Source organism: Lolium perenne, chromosome 6, assembly GCF_019359855.2.
Source record: "Lolium perenne isolate Kyuss_39 chromosome 6, Kyuss_2.0, whole genome shotgun sequence".
In the NCBI taxonomy this organism is placed as follows: Eukaryota; Viridiplantae; Streptophyta; class Magnoliopsida; order Poales; family Poaceae; genus Lolium; species Lolium perenne.
The window spans coordinates 29,017,407-29,040,762 of record NC_067249.2 but is presented as its reverse complement, the minus strand read 5'-3'; the positions used below and the strand labels follow the sequence as shown (position 1 = coordinate 29,040,762).

The 23,356-nt window shown below is 43.7% G+C and overlaps 3 protein-coding genes across 4 annotated transcripts; 2 read left to right on the top strand and 1 right to left on the bottom strand.

The window, feature by feature from the left end:
* Nucleotides 1-2,392: 2,392 nt before the first annotated feature.
* On the top strand, nt 2,393-2,992 carry LOC139832329 (BTB/POZ and MATH domain-containing protein 1-like). The gene has a single exon (XM_071822063.1). It carries the CDS (start codon nt 2,393-2,395, stop codon nt 2,990-2,992), a length of 600 nt encoding a protein of 199 aa, XP_071678164.1.
* Nucleotides 2,993-5,006: 2,014 nt separating this feature from the next.
* LOC127310652 (BTB/POZ and MATH domain-containing protein 3-like) lies at nt 5,007-6,134 on the top strand. The gene has a single exon (XM_051341305.2). It carries the CDS (start codon nt 5,007-5,009, stop codon nt 6,132-6,134), a length of 1,128 nt encoding a protein of 375 aa, XP_051197265.1.
* A 413-nt stretch (nt 6,135-6,547) lies between these two features.
* LOC127308459 (uncharacterized) lies at nt 6,548-13,816 on the bottom strand. Of its 2 annotated transcripts, XM_051339284.2 has the most exons (8): nt 13,614-13,815; nt 13,350-13,430; nt 12,278-12,383; nt 9,178-9,366; nt 8,268-8,729; nt 8,074-8,154; nt 7,830-7,922; nt 6,548-6,941 (listed from the first exon to the last, which is right to left on the bottom strand). In XM_051339284.2, exons 2-7 carry the CDS (start codon nt 13,404-13,406, stop codon nt 7,855-7,857), a joined length of 963 nt encoding a protein of 320 aa, XP_051195244.1. In that variant the 5' UTR covers nt 13,407-13,430; nt 13,614-13,815; the 3' UTR covers nt 6,548-6,941; nt 7,830-7,854. The 2 variants fall into 2 exon arrangements, with proteins under 2 accessions (XP_051195244.1, XP_051195245.1); XM_051339285.2 differs by lacking the exon at nt 7,830-7,922 and having other exon boundaries at nt 13,614-13,816.
* Nucleotides 13,817-23,356: the final 9,540 nt, after the last annotated feature.

Genomic DNA, 23,356 nt, shown 5'->3' with positions numbered 1-23,356 from the left:
TAGATCCGGCACACCGTCGATCGTGTGATAATGGCTCTAGCTGCGGGTATATATGTGCCAAAGGGTCCCAATCTTGGTTCTCCATGTGTATATGTACTAAACAAACCTAAAAGAATGAAAAGTTACATTGGTGCCCCCGCGCGCGGAGAAATCTCGGGGGGTAGACCCGCCGGGGCACACGTTCCGCTGTTTTGGGGGGGAGGAGGGGGATAACGACCGCCGGAGCACCGGAACCCCACCAAACCTTGCATGTGGATCTATGATATGTGTCAAAGTGTGATGCAAGGTGTAATGGTGCAAAAGTAGCACCCCTAAACCCTAAACCCTAAACTGGGGAGGCTTCGAGCCCTAAACCCCTCTAAATCCCTAAACCACGACGCCGGAGCTGCAGAACCATGCATCATAAAACCTAACCCTGACCCTAAACCCTAAACCTATACCTAACCATAAATACTTACCCTTTAACCTAAACCCTAGCCCTAGCCCCTAAACCCTAGCCCTAACCCTACACCTAACCCTCACCAGTAGATCAGGCACACCGTCGATCGTGTGATAATGGCTCTAGCTGCGGGTATATATGTGCCAAAGGGTCCCAATCTTGGTTCTCCATGTGTATATGTACTAAACAAACCTAAAAGAATGAAAAGTTACATTGGTGCACCCTCGCGCGGAGAAATCTAGGGGGGTAGACCCGCCGGGGCACACGTTCCGCTGTTTTGGGGGGGGGAGAACGACCGCCGGAGCACCGGAACCCCACCAAACCTTGCATGTGGACCTATGATATGTGTCAAAGTGTGATGCAAGGTGTAATGGTGCAAAAGTAGCTCCCCTAAACCCTAAACCCTAAACTGGGGAGGCTTCGAGCCCTAAACCCCTCTAAATCCCTAAACCACGACGCCGGAGCTGCAGAACCATGCATCATAAAACCTAACCCTAACCCTAAACCCTAAACCTATACCTAACCATAAATACTTACCCTTTAACCTAAACCCTAGCCCTAGCCCCTAAACCCTAGCCCTAACCCTACACCTAACCCTCACCAGTAGATCAGGCACACCGTCGATCGTGTGATAATGGCTCTAGCTGCGGGTATATGTGCCAAAGGGTCCCAATCTTGGTTCTCCATGTGTATATGTACTAAACAAGCCTAAAAGAATGAAAAGTTACATTGGTGCACCCTCGCGCGGAGAAATCTAGGGGGCTAGACCCGCCGGGGCACACGTTCCGCTGTTTTGGGGGAGGAGGGGGAGAACGACCGCCGGAGCACCGGAACCCCACCAAACCTTGCATGTGGACCTATTCTATGTGTCAAAGTGTGGTGCAAGGTCTAATGGTGCAAAAGTAGCTCCCCTAAACCCTAAACCCTAAACTGGAGAGGCTTCGAGCCCTAAACCCCTCTAAATCCCTAAACCACGACGCCGGAGCTGCAGAACCATGCATCATAAACCCTAACCCTAACCCTAAACCCTAAACCTATACCTAACCATAAATACTTACCTTTAAACTAAACCCTAGCCCTACCCCCTAAACCCTAGCCCTAACCCTACACCTAACCCTAACCAGTAGATCCGGCTCACCGTCGATCGTGTGATAATGGCTCGAGCTGCGGGTGTATGTGCCAAAGGGTCCCAATCTTGGTTCTCCATGTGTATATGTCCTAAACAAACCTAAAAGAATGAAAAAGTACATTGGTGCACCCTCGCGCGGAGAAATCTAGGGGGGTAGACCCGCCGGGGCACACGTTCCGCTGTTTTGGGGGGAGGAGGGGGAGAACGACCGCCGGAGCACCGGAACCCCACCAAATCTTGCATGTCGACCTATGATATGTGTCAAAGTGTGGTGCAAGGTCTAATGGTGCAAAAGTAGCTCCCCGGTGTGACCTTCCTCACATTTGGGCGATAACACTTAGCAGATTTTCCGAAGCGCGTATTAATTGCTCCGAAACCCTGATATATGTGGGGGATGAACATGGAGAGTAATTTTGTATTGCACATTGTCTTAAGTAACACTAATAAATATTCATCAAAAAGTGAAACTAATAAAAAAATAAATATAAGTATGAGATGAAATAAAATAGAAAGAAAAACAAATAAAATGAAGTACAACACACGGCATAGAAGGAGTCGCACGGCAAAGGCTCCTTTGCCGTGCATTTTATCTGGCCTCACGGCAAAGAGAAGCCCACGGCAACGTCCCAGTCCTTTGCCGAGCATAGTTTCTTTGCCGTGCGGCCTTATTTTGCCTTTGCCGTCATGATTTCTTTGCCGTGCGCGTTTGAGGGACTTTGCCGTGCGAGGGGACGTTGCCGTGCGGCACGCGTGAGGTTGCCGTGCAGCAAATCATTGCCGTGCGCCACCCTGTAACTTTGCCGTGCACATGTTCTTTGCCGTGCATGCCTCTTGCGGCGCACGGCAAAGAAATCTTTGCCGTGCGGTGGCTCACGGCAATGATTTGCTGCACGGCAGCGCCTGATTTTCCCGTAGTGAGGATTGGGTGGTTCAAAAGTTTTAAGGTGCACGGGTGTGTGCTCGCTGCACGGTCGCCAGTCTTCCGTGCGCTGCTGTGTGGATCTATGGTGGAGAGCAGACAAACCACAATCCGCGTTAACGACGTAGATGCCAGAGTTTTCGAGGTCTTACTCTATTACATGTACAATGATTGCCTCCCAGAGTTCATGGAGGAGACCACGGTAGAGGCTATGAACATGACCCAACATTTGCTAGTCGCAGCTGATCGGTACGCCATGGAGAGTTTGAAGTTGATATGTCAGGATAAATTGAGCAAGGCAATAGAGGCTAAGACACTGGGCATCACTTTGAATCTCGCTGAGCAATTCAACTGTCAACAGCTCAAGAATTATTGTCTCGATCATATAGCAAGAGACACTGAGAGGATACGAGCCACTATAAAAACTAATAACTTCAAGCGACACAGGCAAAACCACCCGAGTATTGCATCTGATATTCTGGACAAGGTAATTGACAAGCTGTAGCGGTCCGCCTTTATAATATGCAAAGTGCAAGCTCCTATAAAACAGTAAGAGAAAAATTATATTTACTATGCACAGATTACTCGGCAATGTTTCGTCTTGTGTGTGTTTAATCTTTTCTATCTTTGCTGAACTGTTTATTCGTTCATGATTTTTAGTGGCAATAGTTTATTTATTGATTAGTAGAGAGGATACGAAAGATCGAAATGAGTATTCTTGTTCACGACAACAACACATCAACAACTCATGTTTCCAACGACTAGCCGCAAAGCTATCACAACAACTTTAAGTTGACAAGTTATAAATTATTTCTTCATACTCGACACGACTAAACTTATAGTGTGTCTCTATCCAAACGTTTCTTTATCCTTGGGACAAGGCTAAACTAGATCGACCAACTCGAGCGGCTGCAAATATCCAACGTCTAAATATGACCTCCACTTAGCCGACACTCCAAGATGCGAGCTCAAAGCCGTACATAAGCAAGTCTCATTTCTATACTTTTCCAATACCAAGACACTCCTCCTAGCCACCGACTTATCCTATTGGCCTAGTCGGATGCCGAAATGAAACCGGCACACACTCATGGACCATGAGCGATGCCGGGACCTTCACAAGATTCAGCCCCGGCCGCACGAAGCAGTAAGAGCATCTCCAGCCGTTTGGGCTCCCCACGCCCAAATTCGGCGATATTTTCGTCCGGATTGGATGAAACTTTGGCCTGGGGAGGCCCATTTTCCCAGCCGCGAGCCATGATGGATGTAACGAATTCAGACAAAATTGCCGAGTTCGTTCAAACATAAGCGAAATTTAATGATATTTAACATATAGAGGCGAGTTCGTACATAAGTAGGCCGAATTCGAACATATATTTTTGAATTCGGCGATGGCAAACTAAAATTTAAACTACAGAACGGCCTACTACATGCCGAAATGGCGGTAGAACGACGTGTAGTCGCCGCCGTCGTCGTCGTCGCTGGAGCCGGCGTTGTCCTGGGGCGGCGGAGCCTCGTACCAGCGGCCCGTGCCCTGGCCAGCGTCGCCGGCACGTGGCAGCGACGGACGGTACATGTCGTCGTCGCTACTGTCCTCGGCAGGCTTTTACAGCGCGCGGAAGACGATGCGATGATGACGACGATCGGTGTCTCTCGCCGACAAGTTGGGGCCACCAGACGCGCGGGAAGTTTCCTCGCCGTTTCGCGCGCTTTTGTTTCGTCCGGAGTCCCAGAGAGCTCCCCGGGGGGCCGGGGATGGCGTGGGATCGCCGGATGAATTTAGGCCCAAATCCGGACGAAAACGAGGAACCGGAGGCGCGACTGAACCGAATTACGCCGTCCGGATGAAAAAAACGTCGTTCGGGAGCCTCGTCGGGGAGACGAGTGGAGATGCTCTAAGCGGCTAACCTTGACAAATGGGTGGCATCAAAGAAGGCTTGAGTAGGATCGCTCGCCACAATAAGATCGCCAGAGCGACAACATATTTCTCCTCGATCGACCAACCACTCCAGCTCGTTCCCAGCCTTACCCACTCGGCCACTCCACGCAGACCTCTGTGTGCACCGGAGGCCGCCGTCGTTCACTTTAGCCCTTCTAAATCAGAAAATCAACCTGCAGTCGGTTGTATGTCCCGTCGCTGTGGTGCTCACCTTCTCTGTCGTTTCCAGATCGCTCCAGAACGACCACCGGTGTCGTCATCCCTGTCCCGTGTCATGGCCGCAAACAGGCAGTTGTAGTCGTCGACGGTGTGCCCGGAGGCCGGGAGGAGCAGCGACAGTGGGGAGACAGAGCGGAGGCGGCCGGAGAGAGTGTATCTGTAATAGCTAGCTAGAGTCTGATTGTGGCACGAGGTGATGCTTCGACCTCACGTAATTAGCTTGGAGACATCACGTATGTTTCCAATAAAATAGCAACCGGTTTAATCTCGAATACATATATATGTACGTCTTTTGTTCATAGTTGTAGCATATAGCAAAGATCCGAGTACCTTGTCCATCTATCTATTACCTCGGAAAGTCGGCATGTTCGCCTACCTGTCTACCCTCTTCGATTTCTATTCACGGAACTTCTTGCCTACACCATCGCCGCCGATGGCCCCGGCAACCAAGACCTCATCCTACGATGTCGTCCATGCCGGCGAACACCTGTTCAAGGTTGTCGGGCACTCCCTGTTCAAAGACAGCGATGACAGCCTCACGTCCGAGCCCTTCAGCATCGGCGGTTATGAATGGGCTCTCGTCTACTTCCCCAACGGCGACACAAGAATAGCCGACGGGCAGTTCATATCTATTTTCCTCAAGCTGCTTAGCGCCTGCAAGGATGGGGTCACGGCGTCCTACAGCTTCAGCCTCCAGGACCCTGCGTCACCCACGACTGGGGAGAAGTACAAACGCGAGAGTAATACATCCATGAAGTTCTCGTCCAGCAATTCTGGTTTTGGTGGATCCATGTTTATCAGCAAATCCGATTTGGCTGCGTCAGGGTGCCTCAGCGATGACTGTCTTGTAATCAAGGGCACCGTGGAGATTGTTACCACCAAACTCATCCAAGGTCGTGAGCACGATGATGATGACAACTGCGTTGTTGTGCCACCGTCCGATGTAAGCGAACATCTCCAAGACCTTCTTGGTAGCAATCTCAAGGCAGATATGACCGTGAAGATCGGTTGGTTCAAGAGATTCCAGGTGCATGGGTGTGTGCTCGCTGCACATTCCCCGGTCTTCGGCACCCTGGTAGAGACCAAACAAAAAAACATCCGCATCGAGGATATCGATGCGAAAGTTTTCGAGATCCTGTTGCACTACCTATACAACGATTCTCTACCCGATTTTACGAAGGAGACTACGGAATATGCTATAAACATGGCGCAACATCTACTGATCGTGGCCAACCGATATGCAATTGAAAGGCTAAACCTCATGTGTCAGAGCAAACTCAGCAAGGTGATAGATGTCAACACAATGGGAGCCACTCTAGCTTTTGCTGAGGAGCATAGTTGCCAACAGCTCAAGGCTTGTTGTCTCGAGTATATGGTAAGAGATGGTGATAGGTTACAAGCCATTATGAGAACCGAGGGGTTTAGACAGCTTAAGCAAAATCACCCACATGTCGTGTCCAATATTCTGGATAAAGTTATTGACAAGTTGTAATTTTCTTCAACTCGTGCTACAAAGGAAAGTGATACATATAATCGGTATATTTTCTAGTTGAATGTGGGCAACATTTTCTTCGGTGGCAAGTAGTCAAGGAGTATTCCTAATAAAAAATATTAGTGGCATTAGAGCACGTTGCAAGGACTACGCCACACCGCCAGATCACTGCAAGGTTTGTATATACGCAATTGCAGTTTGCTAGAGCGAATTCTCGAATATAATTGCATTGTCCTCCACGCTATCAACCACTTGTTCTTCGCTTTCTATGGACTCAAAACTAGCAGAATCCGTTGGCATGCTTGTTTGATTATCTAAAACACCAGTAGCGTAATACCACCCTACGACACATCCAAAATGATCATAAATTAAATTTCAACAGATGCTATCAAGCTGATAGCGGATCACAGAAATATCTTACCAACGCAAATCTTCAGTTTGAATAGAAATGGAACATGGCATGGACAAGTACTAACCATTACAAATGCAGCAGTTCGGAATAACCTTTATACAAGATCATACAGATCATTAATTAACCATCATACAGAGCTCCAGGCCTCCAGCCAAAGCTAATGCTACCTTAAGTAACTGGAAAAGTTACAGAACACTTCTACAGTACCATTAGCAAGGATACAGGAACATGCATTTCTTGCATCCTTCAGTGTCAACCAAGCTGGAAGTCTACAACAACACAGGGCCCAAGTCCAACAATGAACAGTTTCCGCAAATTAGCTGTATTCAATGCAAATGATTATAGGGATTTGCCTGCCCAAAGGACTCTGTACAACTGGCGCATCACTGCTTAAACTGCACATACAAAATGAAGGGAAAAATAAGTTAAAACAGTAAAGATCTTGGTCAAGTTAAAACAGCATAGGCTACAGCCAAGAAGTCGCTTTGGAGCCCTTCTTTTTTAAAAAGAAAAATTGACATTCTGAAAAGTTTCAAAAAAAATCCAAAAAAAAATCCCTACATGTTGACAATGATGTACCCTACGGTCGTGCAAAATCTCAACGCGAAGTAGTTTGTATTCCAGTCTACACAAATATTGACCCACTACCCTGCCCTCAAAATATGATGAATCCTTAGGTCCACAGTTAAAATATAGTTTCCCTGTACCATCTTAAGTTACTGCACCATGGTAATTCAAAGGTACGCATGTTTAAGAGCATGCCGTTTACTCTTGATCCTAGTCCTATCATTCCTGTAGCTTTCACAGTGTTAATCTAAAGGTCAATGCATGTACTAGTTCTTCTTCTGTTTGGAAGTACTACCAAGCCCACCTAACGACTAATGGTGTACTGGGCCCCCATACAACTACAATCTTCTTCCTGAGCTTTACATGAAACACAGGCAGAGTGCGGTGACTAAAAGGTACCATGGTACAAGTGAAGTGTAACTACTCACTCTTGTGCCTCTACAGATAATTTCCTACATTGACTATCTATTGATGCAATAACTTTGACACTGCATGTACTGAAGAAATATTTCTGTTCAGTGGGCCAGGCTCTGGTACAGATTTGAAGTTAGATGAGGGAGGTGAGGTAATATTTCAGTTGGAAGTTGCCATTTTTACCACAACCCCAGTCAATCAAATCCAAGCAAAGACCGGGAAATTACATGGAGAATTCGAAAAAATATCTATTTGTGAATTTACCTAAAAATTATTAAATCTATGTCTGCTTACAAAATTACCTCAGGCAGTACGATCAAAATCTGATTAATCACTTCCAAAATCTTCATAACTAACACCCTCAGATATGGAATTTAGCCGTCTATTTCCTATTTCTGGCAGTAGCAAGAGAACCATTAGCTAGATCAAACAATGCATCAAGGCATGGTGTTGTAAGTTTAAGTCAACATTATCTTGTCATGCTTGACTTGCTTAGGATGGGTGATCATGAAAAGGAGAAATATGGAGGGAAGGAAGATGTTTAACCTGTGTGTTCTCCGGGAGTAGACTCTGAGAAGTTACTCTCAGAAGGAATGAAAGGGGATCTGCCATAATTCTCTAATATTTCTGCAGAGAATCCAAATAAAAATATTAAAAGTTATACAATAACGGTATTAAAACAGCAATACTTAAGAAAAGAAATGCTGAAAAAAAACGTCTACTAAATCAAACAAAAGTACCTGTACTATGACTGAAATCCTCTGTTAAATCTGAAAAACTAAAATTGCGAGGAATCTGGCCCAAAAAACCATATGATGATGTGTCCATGTCCGGAATCGGTTGCCCATTCAGTTCAGAGCTGCTAAAGGATCCACCCGAGGCATCCCCCATTGATTGGCAAGGCTCCAGGAAAGCGCTATCATTGCAGAATGCAAATTCTGGATTGCTCGAGAAGCTAGACTCTGCCTTTATTGTTGTACCATTGCTTCCGTTGAACTGCCCAACAGTCGAACTATGTGCTGATAGTAGACTAGCTGAAGCATCCATACCACTAGGAAAACCATGGACAACTTTACCAGCATAGATAAATTGGTCAGTAGCTGGAGCGTCATTTATCATACCACCAGAATTTCCATTCAGTAGGAAGCTATCCGACATTGCAGTGCTAGTACTGTCTGCTAGAAAACACGTGTTTGTGTTCACTGAGACAGTAAAAAAAATAAACTGTATATTAGAACATAATAAAAATAGGATTATGACTTAGTTGAACTTACAGGCTGGCTAATAAATTCAAAACAAAGAATCAGGACTTGAAAAACTAAAAATAGTAGATCTTGATCTGTAATGAATGAATAAAAAGAATCTTTTACCAAACTTTCATTGGAGAAATAAAAAGAATCGTTTACCACTATCATTTGGAGAAATAAAAAGAATCTTTTACCAAACTATCATTGGAGAAATAAAAAAAATCTTTACCAAACTATCATTGGAGATGAGATAACTTTGTTCATGCAAATGAAACTGCATTGCCTTAGTATTCGCAACACGTAACATAATAATCTAACTGAACTGGCACTGAAAATTTTAGGAGATACCTTTCTTAGACTGCCAGATACTAGCAAAGCTGTGCCAGAAAAAAAAAAAACTTACTTGTGCTTGAGTCAGAGCCATTAGGAGCAGTAGGGGTCATTAAAGCCACTCCAGAAGACTGTTCTTTACTCATAAGACGATGCTGATCCTCAAGGAGCTTGTTGAACACCATTATTTGATTCTTAAGCATCAACCTCACATAATATGCCTTAAAAAACTCATGGTTCTCTTCTTCAAGTTTCTGCCAGACTGGAGAAAATAACAATGAGAAAGAGAGTGATCATCCATGTATTCACCAGTAAAAACACCAAATCAAGATTCAATTCTGGGATGGAATCCTTAATGTTCTCCAGAATTCTGTTAGAAAGACAAATATTCCTCTCATATGATAATTGATGGGATTCATTCATCCTGTTAAATTGTGAACGAAATAGCATTTAAATTCAACAAGCGGCCTGTTTAGGTTCAATGTGCAGTGTGAAATTTATGTTGGCATGTGCTATTCTCATATATGCTCTGTCATTAATTTTAGATCACTGAGAAAGAGCCTCAAAGAATGATCGTACTGTATAGAAAATGCATATTTGTTCAAGTTACTATCATTTATTGATTCTTAAATGCAGGGGCGGACCTAGGTACAGCTTATTGGGGGCATAGGCCCCCACTCAAAAACTTTGAAATCCTTTAGTATTTGTACATATTTTGAAGAGAAATTACTTAAATTCTGCAAATTCATAGAAGAAGTGCCCCACTCAAATAACTAGTACGTAGCACGTGCTTTGCATGTTACCAGATAAAATTGGGGAGTGCCAACTTTTTTTGAATGTTACATATTATGAAGGGCGGGCCTGGTGCAGCGATAGAGCCTCACCGCCTGTGACCGAGAGGTCCCAGGTTCGAGTCGCGGTCTCCTCACATTGCACTTCGTGAGGGTAAGGCTTGCCACTAACACCTTCCCCAGACCCCGCACAGTGCGGGAGCTCTCAGCACTGGGTACGTCCTTTTTTTTTTTACATATTATGAACTAAAACTCTAGTTGCACAAGACTTTGAAGACAAAGGACTCTACAAAATAATATACCTTTTTACATTACCAAATAATATACTTGAGTTGTCATGTTATATATTTAATTGAATTTATGACCTATTTCTAAATTTTAAGATGAAACATATTATCACTGTTTTTCCATAAAGTTAACATGTAAGACGTGACATTCTAGGATGTATGGAATTTCTGCAAAAAAAAAAAAAAACGTCTTTTTAGGTCATACTGTATCAGATTATACACAACATAAATTATGCATGGATAGTTCAGTATCATTATGAGTTTTTATGATCACATTTCATAAAAATGTAAAGAGTAGGTTTATATATAGAAGATTATGTATGAAATTTTAACCGGTGAATAATCTTTCATGAGTTTTAAATCAGAAATGCTAAGTTTTCAATCATTACTAAAATGCGAGCAAACAAAAAAGTTCTGCAGCGGTGAATGTTCTGATGATTGCGAAGTTCAAGTAACTTCTGAAGAATTTTAATTATGCGCATTCAGACCTACCAGAGCAGGCAGCAGCAACATAGTTTACTTTTTCTTCTACGGCAATGGACAAGATGCTCTATATCAATCACCACGGTACCACACCATTCCCACTACCCCTAGGCGTACGTACATGCTTCTAGAAAAAATCGTCTAGCTTCTACTCTAATCTGGTTCACCTTTCACATAAGTATAGTCCAGCGCAGCGATGAGACTTTGCTGCACAGGGGGCGAATCCCATGTGTGTCAACCGTTGGATTATCATCCTTTATGATTGATGAATGGTACATGCAGGCCCAGTATGGCATATCAACGGCTGAGAATCACTATAGGGTTGTTTTGGCGGGAAACATAAGACAGAGATGGCAAATCCAAATTCAGAACTGCTACACTATTATTGTAGTAGAGATATGCCCCTAGTCAGGATTTTTTCTGGGTCCGCCCTGGTTGAAGGCATCATAGTTGAAGGAAATTTTATAAATCATGAAGACGTTGCATTCTGCAATAACATCAACAAGAACAAAGAGCTAGTGATTTTCATTTTATTACAAGATATGAACATAGTAAAAACAGGGAAAAAATAACCAGTAGAGACCATCATGGCAACAAGGCAAGGACTGCATAATAAATACAATCATACATACAACACTCAAATAAAATAAAAATTTATTCTTTAAATCTTAAGAGCCATATCCATATATGCAATGTGAATGGGTAAAGGAGCATCTAAGATTTAATTATGATGCATTGCCTATAATGAAACCAATGGTAAGGAAATCGGTAATCGTTAACTGCTCGGTTGGCTTGGGAGTAGCGATTAATCGGAATTCGGACGATTAACTGATTTAATCGGTCGGCTATTAATCGGTGTCACCTACAGAAATTAGCACGTAAAAATAGTTTATATAAGAAAAATAATAGTATATGAGCCTCTATATGTCTGGCCCTACTTCTTTAGAGCCTAAAATCCCAGAAAAACATCTATGCTTCTCCTCCGTGACCTAATATTCAAGGTCACGAGCGAATCAAGATCCACTAGTCGAAGCCGCGTTCCTTCCTTCCACTTCTTATCCTCTCACCTCTGAAGTTTATCTTCACCCACCACCTACCTAGCTAGGGTACGACCCCTCTTACACCTCAACGACCTAACCTATCGAAGGCGCCCTTGAGCTCCTGCATGAGCTACTCAAGGTAGTCGAGCTCATGTATCTAAGCAACTGAGAGTAACTGGTCTGGGAGGGCAAGGAACTAGTTGGCGACAGCGCAATTCGAGCCGTTGGAGGCTGCAATCAAGCGGGAGTTTTGCAAAACCTACTTTATTGCGGAGGGGTAGCGCATGTACTTGCTATATGCATTGAAAAGTTTATAACTTTTTTGACCAAGTGAAGTAGTTAATCGGGAACATACCTAGTAATCGGACTTTCGGTACGATTAATCAGGTTAAAGGATTAACACAAGAGATTAATGGTAATCGACACGGTCAGGGCCCTAGTAGCGATTAATCGGCCTAGTAATCGCTGAATCGGCCTAGTTTTTGAACAGTGAATGAAACCTCATCAAACTAAAACAAGCAAAAGTGCAAAATAAGAAAAGAACAAAACTTATATGTGTACAAGAGTATTACCAAGCTCAGTAAAGCTAGGTTCTATTTTTGCCTGGAAGGATAGAGTTTGAACCACTTCTTTCTGGTTCATATAAAGCTGAAGACAACGTTCGATGAGATTCTGGACCTGTAAATCAGTGTTTGCATGAGAACTTGTTGCTCCAAGGAAATATGCAGGTTCTTTCAAGCATGCACAAAAGAAATAATAAAGAATCTAAAGTTGATGCATAGAAATTCCGGTCACAACTTTGTATCAAACAAAGACAACACATACAAGAAATATAACGAGGCAGCTACGAGGTGTGTAAATGGCAGTAACTAAATGCGAGCATAACCACAAGTAGGCCAGATGACAGCGAACACATGTTGCCATTATGTGTACAATGGAAAGTAAAAAAGGAAAAGGGATAACTGAGGAGATTGTGTAGTCAATGCAAAGTACTAGGGTCTTGAAAAGTTATACTACTATCTTGCTTCAAACTTGATAATATCCTTTCAGGGAAACAGGACTATGTAAATAGTGATCGTGCGAACACATACTCTACAAATTCTGAGGAAAACTGCAAGTGTCCCACTGACGAATATGATTAGGACTTGAGAAAAAAGAATCTAAACATGCACAAAATTGACAGACTGTAGGTGACGGCCACTCGGATATCACGTTACTAAGAAAGTTCCTAGTTTGCATTTCAGTTAAGCATGGCGGGAAACACGGTCCCGGGTTGCAAGCCCTAGCGGCAAGCACAAATTTTTCAGTCATCTCCTCTTTGTACCCATTTTTCCCCCTCCATCCTTCCTTCCATGCCGCCACATAGCCATTCAATTCCATTCCCGAGGGCCAAAACGAATCAAAATCACACTCATACACACACAAGAAAATGGGGAAACAAAACTACTACTCCAAGGAAGAGCAGTTCTACTCAGCCTGCCGTGCAAGTGCCGCACAACCTAAAGAACATCTAAAGGTAGAAACAAATTGAAGAAAAAACAGAGCTTCTTCTGATTCGACGAGTAAATAGAATCATGGAATCATGTGAGGAGGAAAGCAAAGGTCAGGATCATGGGGCGCGGCGGGGAGGGGGGGCGTGCTCACGAGTTGTATGTCCTGGCGAGACACCTTGCGCACGTCGTCTTCCTCTCCCCCGGACATTTCCAGCCGTAGCGCTCCCCTTTCCTGCGACGGCAAACCAAGCAACGATTAACCAACAAATTAACCATCCGCCAGGACAAAACTGATCCCAGCAAGAAGCAAATAAGCACAGAAAGGCTGCAAGAACGAATAATTCGATCCCGTCCGTCCGTCCGACCGGGCGGGGGGGGGGAAGAAATCGAGCACCGCCGCCTCACGCTCCCTCACCTCGGTTCGATTGCAGCAGGAGACAGCACGCGGGAGAGCCGAGGGGGAGGAGGCTCGTGTATGATCGGATCGCGGTGGTGAGGGCGACGGCAGAAGCTAGAGTCGGACGGCGCGGCGCAGCGCAGGCAGCAGAGAACAAAAGAGGGGACTTTGTCCTGGCTTGGCTTTGCTTTGCTTTGTTTGTTGCGGCTAGTTAATCCGTTGGGATTATCGATGCTGCGTTATCCGGTTTTGTTTATTAAAAAGATGGTGGGCGGGTAGTGGCCACTTGGCTCCGGTCTGGTCAGCTCGGATGGTTAGGGGAGGGACCACTGTCCACTCCATGGAATAATGCATTATGTTTAATTTATGATTGATTTGATTGGTAGATAAGAAGATTGATTTGGATTAGGTTGGATTGGATTGGATTGATCAAATTGATTTAATAGAAAAGGTTAGTGTTATGTTGTCATGCGAAATGAACTTTGTTAAGGATCCGGTTTCGTAAATTAAAAGATATTTCACTTACAAAGACAAAGCTAGAACTTCGAATAATTGTTCAAAAAAGCTACTCCCTCTAGACCTAAATATTTTTTCACGGATCTAACGAATCCGGCCACGTTTTACACTAAATTTCAATAAGCTTAAAACAAGTATTTAGGGTTGGAGCTAGTAAAAGTTCCACTAAGTTGGAAGGGGGGTTGAGTACATCTAAATTCAATTGATCAATTGAGTGCCGTTATGATGGCCGTTACGTTGCTAGGTCACGGAGATGGCGCCATGTCAGCTCACGTGTGGTCGGTAGACCGACACATCTCCAAGGTGTTCTTCATATACATATGTAATGTTCTCTAAACCCTTTTCGGCAACTTAACTCACTATCTCACCTGAGTCACCTCCCTAAACTTAACTCCCAATAATTGGAAGGATTGGAGAGGTGTGCACCTACTCCTTCCCCGGTCCAAACGAACTTCCGAAAACAATTGAGTTGTTGTTTCTCACATATCCTCTATATACATAACCTACATTTTCCTAGCATCTGAAACTGGTATTTCTAAGGCATACATTTGAAGAACAATCTGTTGAAATATTGGGCCCACTTTTAGTGGCCCAAATTAGATTTCAGTTTTTCCTATAAATCTCAAAGCCCACATAGTGGCAGCCTTGTGAGTTTGAGCCCAAGTTGGTGGCAGCTCACTAGGGAGTGGCAAGAGGTGGGAAGTTTAGTCCCACATGGAAAGTTGGGAGGAAGTTAGACCACCTTATAAGGTGGGTTGTTCCACCACTAGTAAGTGAGTGAGAATAGGAGTGCTACACGCGCGCTCCTCCTCCTCCTCGCTCGTCTCGTCTCGACTCGACTCGACACGTCACGACGCGCGCCGCGCTCGTGGTGAGTGGATTGAACCTCGAGCCGAGACTTTCCTTACTTTTTGCAGCTCAGGAAAACGAACAGAGTTCTAGACGGACGCGTCGCAGTTAGTCGGTTCAGGTCGCTCCCGGATCGTGGGCTATCTGTAACCGACTTGAAACGTTCGTGCGACGTGGGCGTGGCCCACGTTGCCTAGGGTTTCCCGAGCCTATATAATCTCCTGCCCGGCTACCGCAGAAACACATCCAATACACGAGTTAGGGTTTCCACCTCTCTCTGCTTGCGCCGCCATCGTAGCCTACTCCATCCCGTGAGCCGACGTGCATCGGCGAACGGGAGAGCAGGTCTCCGAAACCGCTCGTCCTTGCGATCCTGTACGGGAGAGGGCGAATTAGGTTTTTGGGAAGCGCTCTGCGCGACTGCTCAAGCTCTTCATCACGGGTCGCCTTCCGTCCAAGTCGGGCGGTGCTGCCTACCGTCGTCTTCAACGCCGTCTACTTCGACCCGTCGTCCCCGTCGTCAACAACGTTGTCATCAACAACGTTACTGCTGCGACATCATCTGCTACACCTCCACCGCCACCTCCACCAGATCGGTATGTGCGACATATCTTGATCTGTTTAGCGATGGATGCTTTACCGTTTGCGCTGCTGCTACTCATGTTGATTAATGCATCTAGTATGTTTGAGTTTCACATGTTAGTAGTTGCTGCCATCATGTTTTATATTCTGGAATTAATCATGGAAATTGTGCCTAATTATCCAACAATCCAAAAACCTAATTGTAGGCAATTTCCTGAGTTAACAATGGCTGGTTTTGCTGATGCACTGAGGCCGGATAAGTTTACCGGTGTGCACTTTAAGAGGTGGCAGGTTAAGGCCACGCTCTGGCTTACTCATCTGAAAGTGTTCGAAGTTAGTGATGGTTTACCTGAAGGAACTATATCTGACCAAGATCAGAACAAGTTCAAGGAAAACAATACTCTCTTCGTCGGATGCGTTCTGAGTATTCTTGTTGATCGTTGATGTCTACGTTCCCCCTCCTTTCCTGTAGACAGTGTTGGGCCTCCAAGAGCAGAGGTTTGTAGAACAGCAGCAAGTTTTCCCTTAAGTGGATCACCCAAGGTTTATCGAACTCAGGGAGGAAGAGGTCAAAGATATCCCTCTCATGCAACCCTGCAACCACAAAGCAAGAAGTCTCTTGTGTCCCCAACACACCTAATAGGTGCACTAGTTCGGCGAAGAGATAGTGAAATACAGGTGGTATGAATAAGTATGAGCAGTAGCAACGGTGCCAGAAAATAGCTTGCTCGCGTGTAGTTGATGGTGGTAGTATTGCAGCAGTAGTAACACAGTGAATCAGTAAACAAGCAGTAGTAACGCAGCAGTATTTAGGAACAAGGCCTAGGGATTGCACTTTCACTAGTGGACACTCTCAATATTGATCACATAACAGAATAGATAAATGCATACTCTACACTTTTGTTGGATGATGAACACATTGCGTAGGATTACACGAACCCTCAATGCCGGAGTTAACAAGCTCCACAATAATGCTCATGTTTAAGTAACCTTATAGTGTAAGATAGATCAATAGACTAAACCAAGTACTAACATAGCATGCACACTGTCACCTTCATGCATATGTAGGAGGAATAGATCACATCAATATTATCATAGCAATAGTTAACTTCGCAATCTACAAGAGATCATGATCATAGCATAAACCAAGTACTAACACGGTGCACACACTGTCACCTTTACACACGTGCAGGAGGAATAGAACTACTTTAATAACTTTGCTAGAGTAGCACATAGATAGTAGTGATACAAAACTCATATGAATCTCAATCATGTAAAGCAGCTCATGAGATCATTGCATTGAGGTACATGGGAGAGAGATGAACCACATAGCTACCGGTACAGCCCCGAGCCTCGATGGAGAACTACTCCCTCCTCATGGGAGCAGCAGCGGTGATGAAGATGGCGGTGGAGATGGCAGCGGTGTCGATGGAGAAGCCTTCCGGGCACTTCCCCGCTCCGGCGGCGTGCGAACAGAGACTCTGTCCCCGGATCTTGGCCTCGCGATGGCGGCGGCTCCGGAAGGTTTCGTGGTTTTCGTCGAACGCCTCGGGGTTTCGATCCAGGGGCTTTATATAGGCGAAGAGGCGGCGCAGAGGGCTGACAGGGGGCCAAACTATAAGGCGGCGCGGCCCCCTCTCGGCCGCGCCAGCTGTAGTTTGGTGGGCCCGTGGCCCCCTCGACCTCTCTCGTGTTACGGATGCTTCCGGGGATTCTAAGATCTTTGGCGTTGATTTCGTCCGATTCCGAGAATATTTCGTTACTAGGATTTCTGAAACCAAAAACAGCAGAAAACAGGAACTGGCACTTCGGCATCTTGTTAATAGGTTAGTTCCAGAAAATGCACGAATGTGACATAAAGTGTGCATAAAACATGTAGATAACATCAATAATGTGGCATGGAACATAAGAAATTATCGATACGTCGGAGACGTATCAGCATCCCCAAGCTTAGTTCTGCTCGTCCCGAGCAGGTAAAACGATAACACAGATAATTTCTGGAGTGACATGCCATCATAAACTTGATCATACTATTTGTAAAGCATATGTAGTGAATGCAGCGATCAAAACAATGGTAATGACATGAGTAAACAACTGAATCATAAAGCAAAGACTTTTCATGAATAGCACTTCAAGACAAGCATCAATAAATCTTGCATAAGAGTTAACTCATAAAGCAATAATTCAAAGTAAAGGCATTGAAGCAACACAAAAGAAGATTAAGTTTCAGCGGTTGCTTTCAACTTGTAATATGTATATCTCATGGATATTATCAACATAGAGTAACATAATAAGTGCAATAAGCAAGTATGTAGGAATCAATGCACAGTTCACACAAGTGTTTGCTTCTTGAGGTGGAGAGAAATAGGTGAACTGACTCAATATTGAAAAGTAGAAGAATGGTCCTCCATAGAGGAAAAGCATCGATTGCTATATTTGTGCTAGAGCTTTGATTTTGAAAACATGAAACAATTTTGTCAACGGTAGTAATAAAGCATATGCATCATGTAAATTATATCTTATAAGTTGCAAGCCTCATGCATAGTGTACTAATAGTGCCCGCACCTTGTCCTAATTAGCTTGGACTACCGGATCATCACAATGCACATGTTTTAACCAAGTGTCACAAAGGGGTACCTCTATGCAGCCTGTACAAAGGTCTAAGGAGAAAGCTCGCATTGGATTTCTCGCTATTGATTATTCTCAACTTAGACATCCATACCGGGACAACATAGACAACAGATAATGGACTCCTCTTTTATGCATAAGCATGTAACAACAATTAATAATTTTCTCATATGAGATTGAGGATATATGTCCAAAACTGAAACTTCCACCATGGATCATGGCTTTAGTTAGCGGCCCAATGTTCTTCTCTAACAATATGCATGCTTAACCATAGGGTGGTAGATCTCTCTTACTTCAGACAAGACGGACATGCATAGCAACTCACATGAAATTCAACAATGAATAGTTGATGGCGTCCCCAGTGAACATGGTTATCGCACAACAAGCAACTTAATAAGAGATAAAGTGCATAATTACATATTCAATACCACAATAGTTTTTAAGCTATTTGTCCCATGAGCTATATATTTCAAAGGTGAATGATGGAATTTTAAAGGTAGCACTCAAGCAATTTACTTTGGAATGGCGGAAAATACCATGTAGTAGGTAGGTATGGTGGACACAAATGGCATAGTGTTGTTTGGCTCAAGGATTTGGATGCATGAGAAGTATTCCCTCTCGATACAAGGTTTAGGCTAGCAAGGTTGTTTGAAACAAACACAAGGATGAACCGGTGCAGCAAAACTCACATAAAAGACATATTGAAAACATTATAAGACTCTACACCGTCTTCCTTGTTGTTCAAACTCAATACTAGAAATTATCTAGACCTTAGAGAAACCAAATATGCAAACCAAATTTTAGCATGCTCTATGTATTTCTTCATTAATGGGTGCAAAGCATATGATGCAAGAGCTTAATCATGAGCACAACAATTGCCAAGTATCACATTACCCAAAACATTTATAGCAATTACTACATGTATCATTTTCCAATTCCAACCATATAACAATTTAACGAAGGAGAAACTTCGCCATGAATACTATGAGTAGAAACCAAGGACATACTTGTCCATATGCTACAGCGGAGCGTGTCTCTCTCCCACACAAGCATGATGTAATCCAATTTATTCAAACACAAACAAAAACAAAAACAAACAGACGCTCCAAGTAAAGTACATAAGATGTGATGGAATAAAAATATAGTTTCAGGGGAGGAACCTGATAATTTGTCGATGAAGAAGGGGATGCCTTGGGCATCCCCAAGCTTAGACGCTTGAGTCTTCTTGATATATGCAGGGGTGAACCACCGGGGCATCCCCAAGCTTAGAGCTTTCACTCTTCTTGATCATAGTATATCATCCTCCTCTCTTGATCCTTGAAAACTTCCTCCACACCAAACTCGAAACAACTCATTAGAGGGTTAGTGCACAATATAAATTTACATATTCAGAGGTGACACAATCATTCTTAACACTTCTGGACATTGCATAATGCTACTGGACATTAGTGGATCAAAGAAATTCATCCAACATAGCAAAAGAGGCAATGCGAAATAAAAGGCAGAATCTGTCAAAACAGAACAGTTCATATTGACGAATTTTAAAATGGCACCAGACTTGCTCAAATGAAAATGCTCAAATTGAATGAAAGTTGCGTACATATCTGAGGATCATGCACGTAAATTGGCTTAATTTTATGAGCTACCTACAGGGAGGTGGACCCAGATTCGTGACAGCAAAGAAATCTGGAACTGCGCAGTAATCCAAATCTAGTACTTACTTTTCTATCAACGGCTTTACTTGGCACAACAAAACACAAAACTAAGATAAGGAGAGGTTGCTACAGTAGTAAACAACTTCCAAGACACAAATATAAAACAAAGTACTGTAGCAAAATAACACATGGGTTATCTCCCAAGAAGTTCTTTCTTTATAGCCATTAAGATGGGCTCAGCAGTTTTAATGATGCACTCGCAAGAAATAGTATTTGAAGCAAAAGAGAGCATCATGAGGCAAATTCAAAACACATTTAAGTCTAACATGCTTCCTATGCATAGGAATCTTGTAAATAAACAAGTTCATGAAGAGCAAAGTAACAAGCATAGGAAGATAAAACAAGTGTAGCTTAAAAAAATTCAGCACATAGAGAGGTGTTTTAGTAACATGAAAATTTCCACAACCATATTTTCCTCTCTCATAATAACTTTCAGTAGTGACATGAGCAAACTCAACAATATAACTATCACATAAAGCATTCTTATCATGAGTCTCATGCATAAAATTATTACTCTCCACATAGGCATAATCAATTTTATTAGTAATAGCGGGAGCAAATTCAACAAAGTAGCTATCATTATTATTCTCATCAAGTGTAGGAGGCATAGTATTATCATCATAAAAATTACTCTCCATAGTAGGCGGCACTAAAAGACCAATATCATTATAATCATCATAAATAGGAGGCAAAGTATCATCAAAGTAAATTTTCTCCTCAATGCTTGGGGGACTAAAAATATCATGCTCATCAAAGCCAGCTTCCCCAAGCTTAGAATTTTCCATATCATTAGCAACAATGGTGTTCAAAGTGTTCATACTAATATCATTGCTACTAGCATGCAAATAAGGTTCCATAGGTTTTTTAATTTTTGCATTAAACCATTCATGTCTTGACTCAGGAAATAGTACAAAGAGCTCACAGATGTTTTCCATTATGCCTAACTAGTGTAAACAAGAAACAAAAAGTTGCATTTGCATGATCTAAAGGAAATAGCTTCGAGCACAAACACAGTGGCGCCAGAAATGTACTTTACCTGGAACCGAAGTATGAGTGCCTTTTACCTTTCCTCCCCGGCAACGGCGCCAGAAAAGTGCTTGATGTCTACGTTCCCCCTCCTTTCCTGTAGACAGTGTTGGGCCTCCAAGAGCAGAGGTTTGTAGAACAGCAGCAAGTTTTCCCTTAAGTGGATCACCCAAGGTTTATCGAACTCAGGGAGGAAGAGGTCAAAGATATCCCTCTCATGCAACCCTGCAACCACAAAGCAAGAAGTCTCTTGTGTCCCCAACACACCTAATAGGTGCACTAGTTCGGCGAAGAGATAGTGAAATACAGGTGGTATGAATAAGTATGAGCAGTAGCAACGGTGCCAGAAAATAGCTTGCTGGCGTGTAGTTGATGGTGGTAGTATTGCAGCAGTAGTAACACAGTGAATCAGTAAACAAGCAGTAGTAACGCAGCAGTATTTAGGAACAAGGCCTAGGGATTGCACTTTCACTAGTGGACACTCTCAATATTGATCACATAACAGAATAGATAAATGCATACTCTACACTTTTGTTGGATGATGAACACATTGCGTAGGATTACACGAACCCTCAATGCCGGAGTTAACAAGCTCCACAATAATGCTCATGTTTAAGTAACCTTATAGTGTAAGATAGATCAATAGACTAAACCAAGTACTAACATAGCATGCACACTGTTACCTTCATGCATATGTAGGAGGAATAGATCACATCAATATTATCATAGCAATAGTTAACTTCGCAATCTACAAGAGATCATGATCATAGCATAAACCAAGTACTAACACGGTGCACACACTGTCACCTTTACACACGTGCAGGAGGAATAGAACTACTTTAATAACTTTGCTAGAGTAGCACATAGATAGTAGTGATACAAAACTCATATGAATCTCAATCATGTAAAGCAGCTCATGAGATCATTGTATTGAGGTACATGGGAGAGAGATGAACCACATAGCTACCGGTACAGCCCCGAGCCTCGATGGAGAACTACTCCCTCCTCATGGGAGCAGCAGCGGTGATGAAGATGGCGGTGGAGATGGCAGCGGTGTCGATGGAGAAGCCTTCCGGGGGCACTTCCCCGCTCCGGCGGCGTCTTGCGAACAGAGACTCCTGTCCCCAGGATCTTGGCCTCGCGATGGCGGCGGCTGGAAGGTTTCTGTGGTTTTCGTCGAACGCCTCAGGGTTTCTGATCCAGGGGCTTTATATAGGCGAAGAGGCGGCGCAGGAGGGCTGACAGGGGGGCCAAACTATAAGGCGGCGCGGCCCCCCCTCTGGCCGCGCCAGCCTGTAGTTTGGTGGGCCTGTGGCCCCCCTCTGACCTCTCTGGTGTGTTCTGGATGCTTCCGGGGATTCTAAGATCTTTGGCGTTGATTTCGTCCGATTTCGAGAATATTTCGTTACTAGGATTTCTGAAACCAAAAACAGCAGAAAACAGGAACTGGCACTTCGGCATCTTGTTAATAGGTTAGTTCCAGAAAATGCACGAATGTGACATAAAGTGTGCATAAAACATGTAGATAACATCAATAATATGGCATGGAACATAAGAAATTATCGATACGTCGGAGACGTATCAATCGTCTGTGTGATGTGTACATGCACATAACAGATGGTAAAGAGCTCTGGGATGCACTGAATGCTAAATTCGGTGCAACCGATGCAGGCAGTGAACTGTACATCATGGAGAGCTTCCATGACATCAGGATGGTAAACAACCGTTCTGTAGTCGAACAAGCTCATGAGATACAGTGCATTGCGAAAGAGCTCGAACTCCTTAAGTGTGCCTTACCTGACAAGTTTGTGGCTGGATGCATCATTGCTAAGTTGCCCCCTTCATGGAGGAACTTTGCCACAACCCTCAAACACAAGAGACAGGAGATATTGATGACCCACAAGTATAGGGGATCGCAACAGTCTTCGAGGGAAGTAAAACCCAATTTATTGATTCGACACAAGGGGAGACAAAGAACACTTGGAAGCCTTAACAGCGGAGTTGTCAATTCAGCCGCACTGAAACAGACTTGCTCGCAAGAGTTTATCAAGAGTAACAGTTTTATAGCGAAAGTAGTGAAATAACAGCAGCAGAGTAACACAGACAGCAGTAGTGATTATAGTAAACAGCAGGATTAAAATATTGTAGGCACGGGGACGGATGAACGGGCGTTGCATGGATGAGAGAAACTCATGTAACAATCATAGCAGGGCATTTGCAGATAATAATAAAACGGTGTCCAAGTACAAAGCAATCAATAGGCATGTGTTCCATATATAGTCGTGCGTGCTCGCAATGAGAAACTTGCACAACATCTTTTGTCCTACCAGCCGGTGGCAGCCGGGCCTCAAGGGAAACTACTGGATATTAAGGTACTCATTTTAATAGAGTACCGGAGCAAAGCATTAACACTCCGTGAACACATGTGATCCTCACATCGCTACC

What these genes read in the sequence shown, in the direction of transcription:
- LOC127310652 (XM_051341305.2), top strand. Translation starts at nt 5,007, where the DNA reads ATGTTCGCCTACCTGTCTACCCTCTTCGATTTCTATTCACGGAACTTC.
- LOC127308459 (XM_051339284.2), bottom strand. Translation starts at nt 13,406, where the DNA reads ATGTCCGGGGGAGAGGAAGACGACGTGCGCAAGGTGTCTCGCCAGGAC. An exon ending in TGGCTCTGACTCAAGCACAA is followed by an intron (nt 8,730 to 9,177) that starts GTAAGTTTTTTT and finishes TTACTGTCTCAG; the next exon opens with TGAACACAAACACGTGTTTT. An exon ending in GGATTTCAGTCATAGTACAG is followed by an intron (nt 8,155 to 8,267) that starts GTACTTTTGTTT and finishes GATTCTCTGCAG; the next exon opens with AAATATTAGAGAATTATGGC.
- LOC139832329 (XM_071822063.1), top strand. Translation starts at nt 2,393, where the DNA reads ATGCCTCTTGCGGCGCACGGCAAAGAAATCTTTGCCGTGCGGTGGCTC.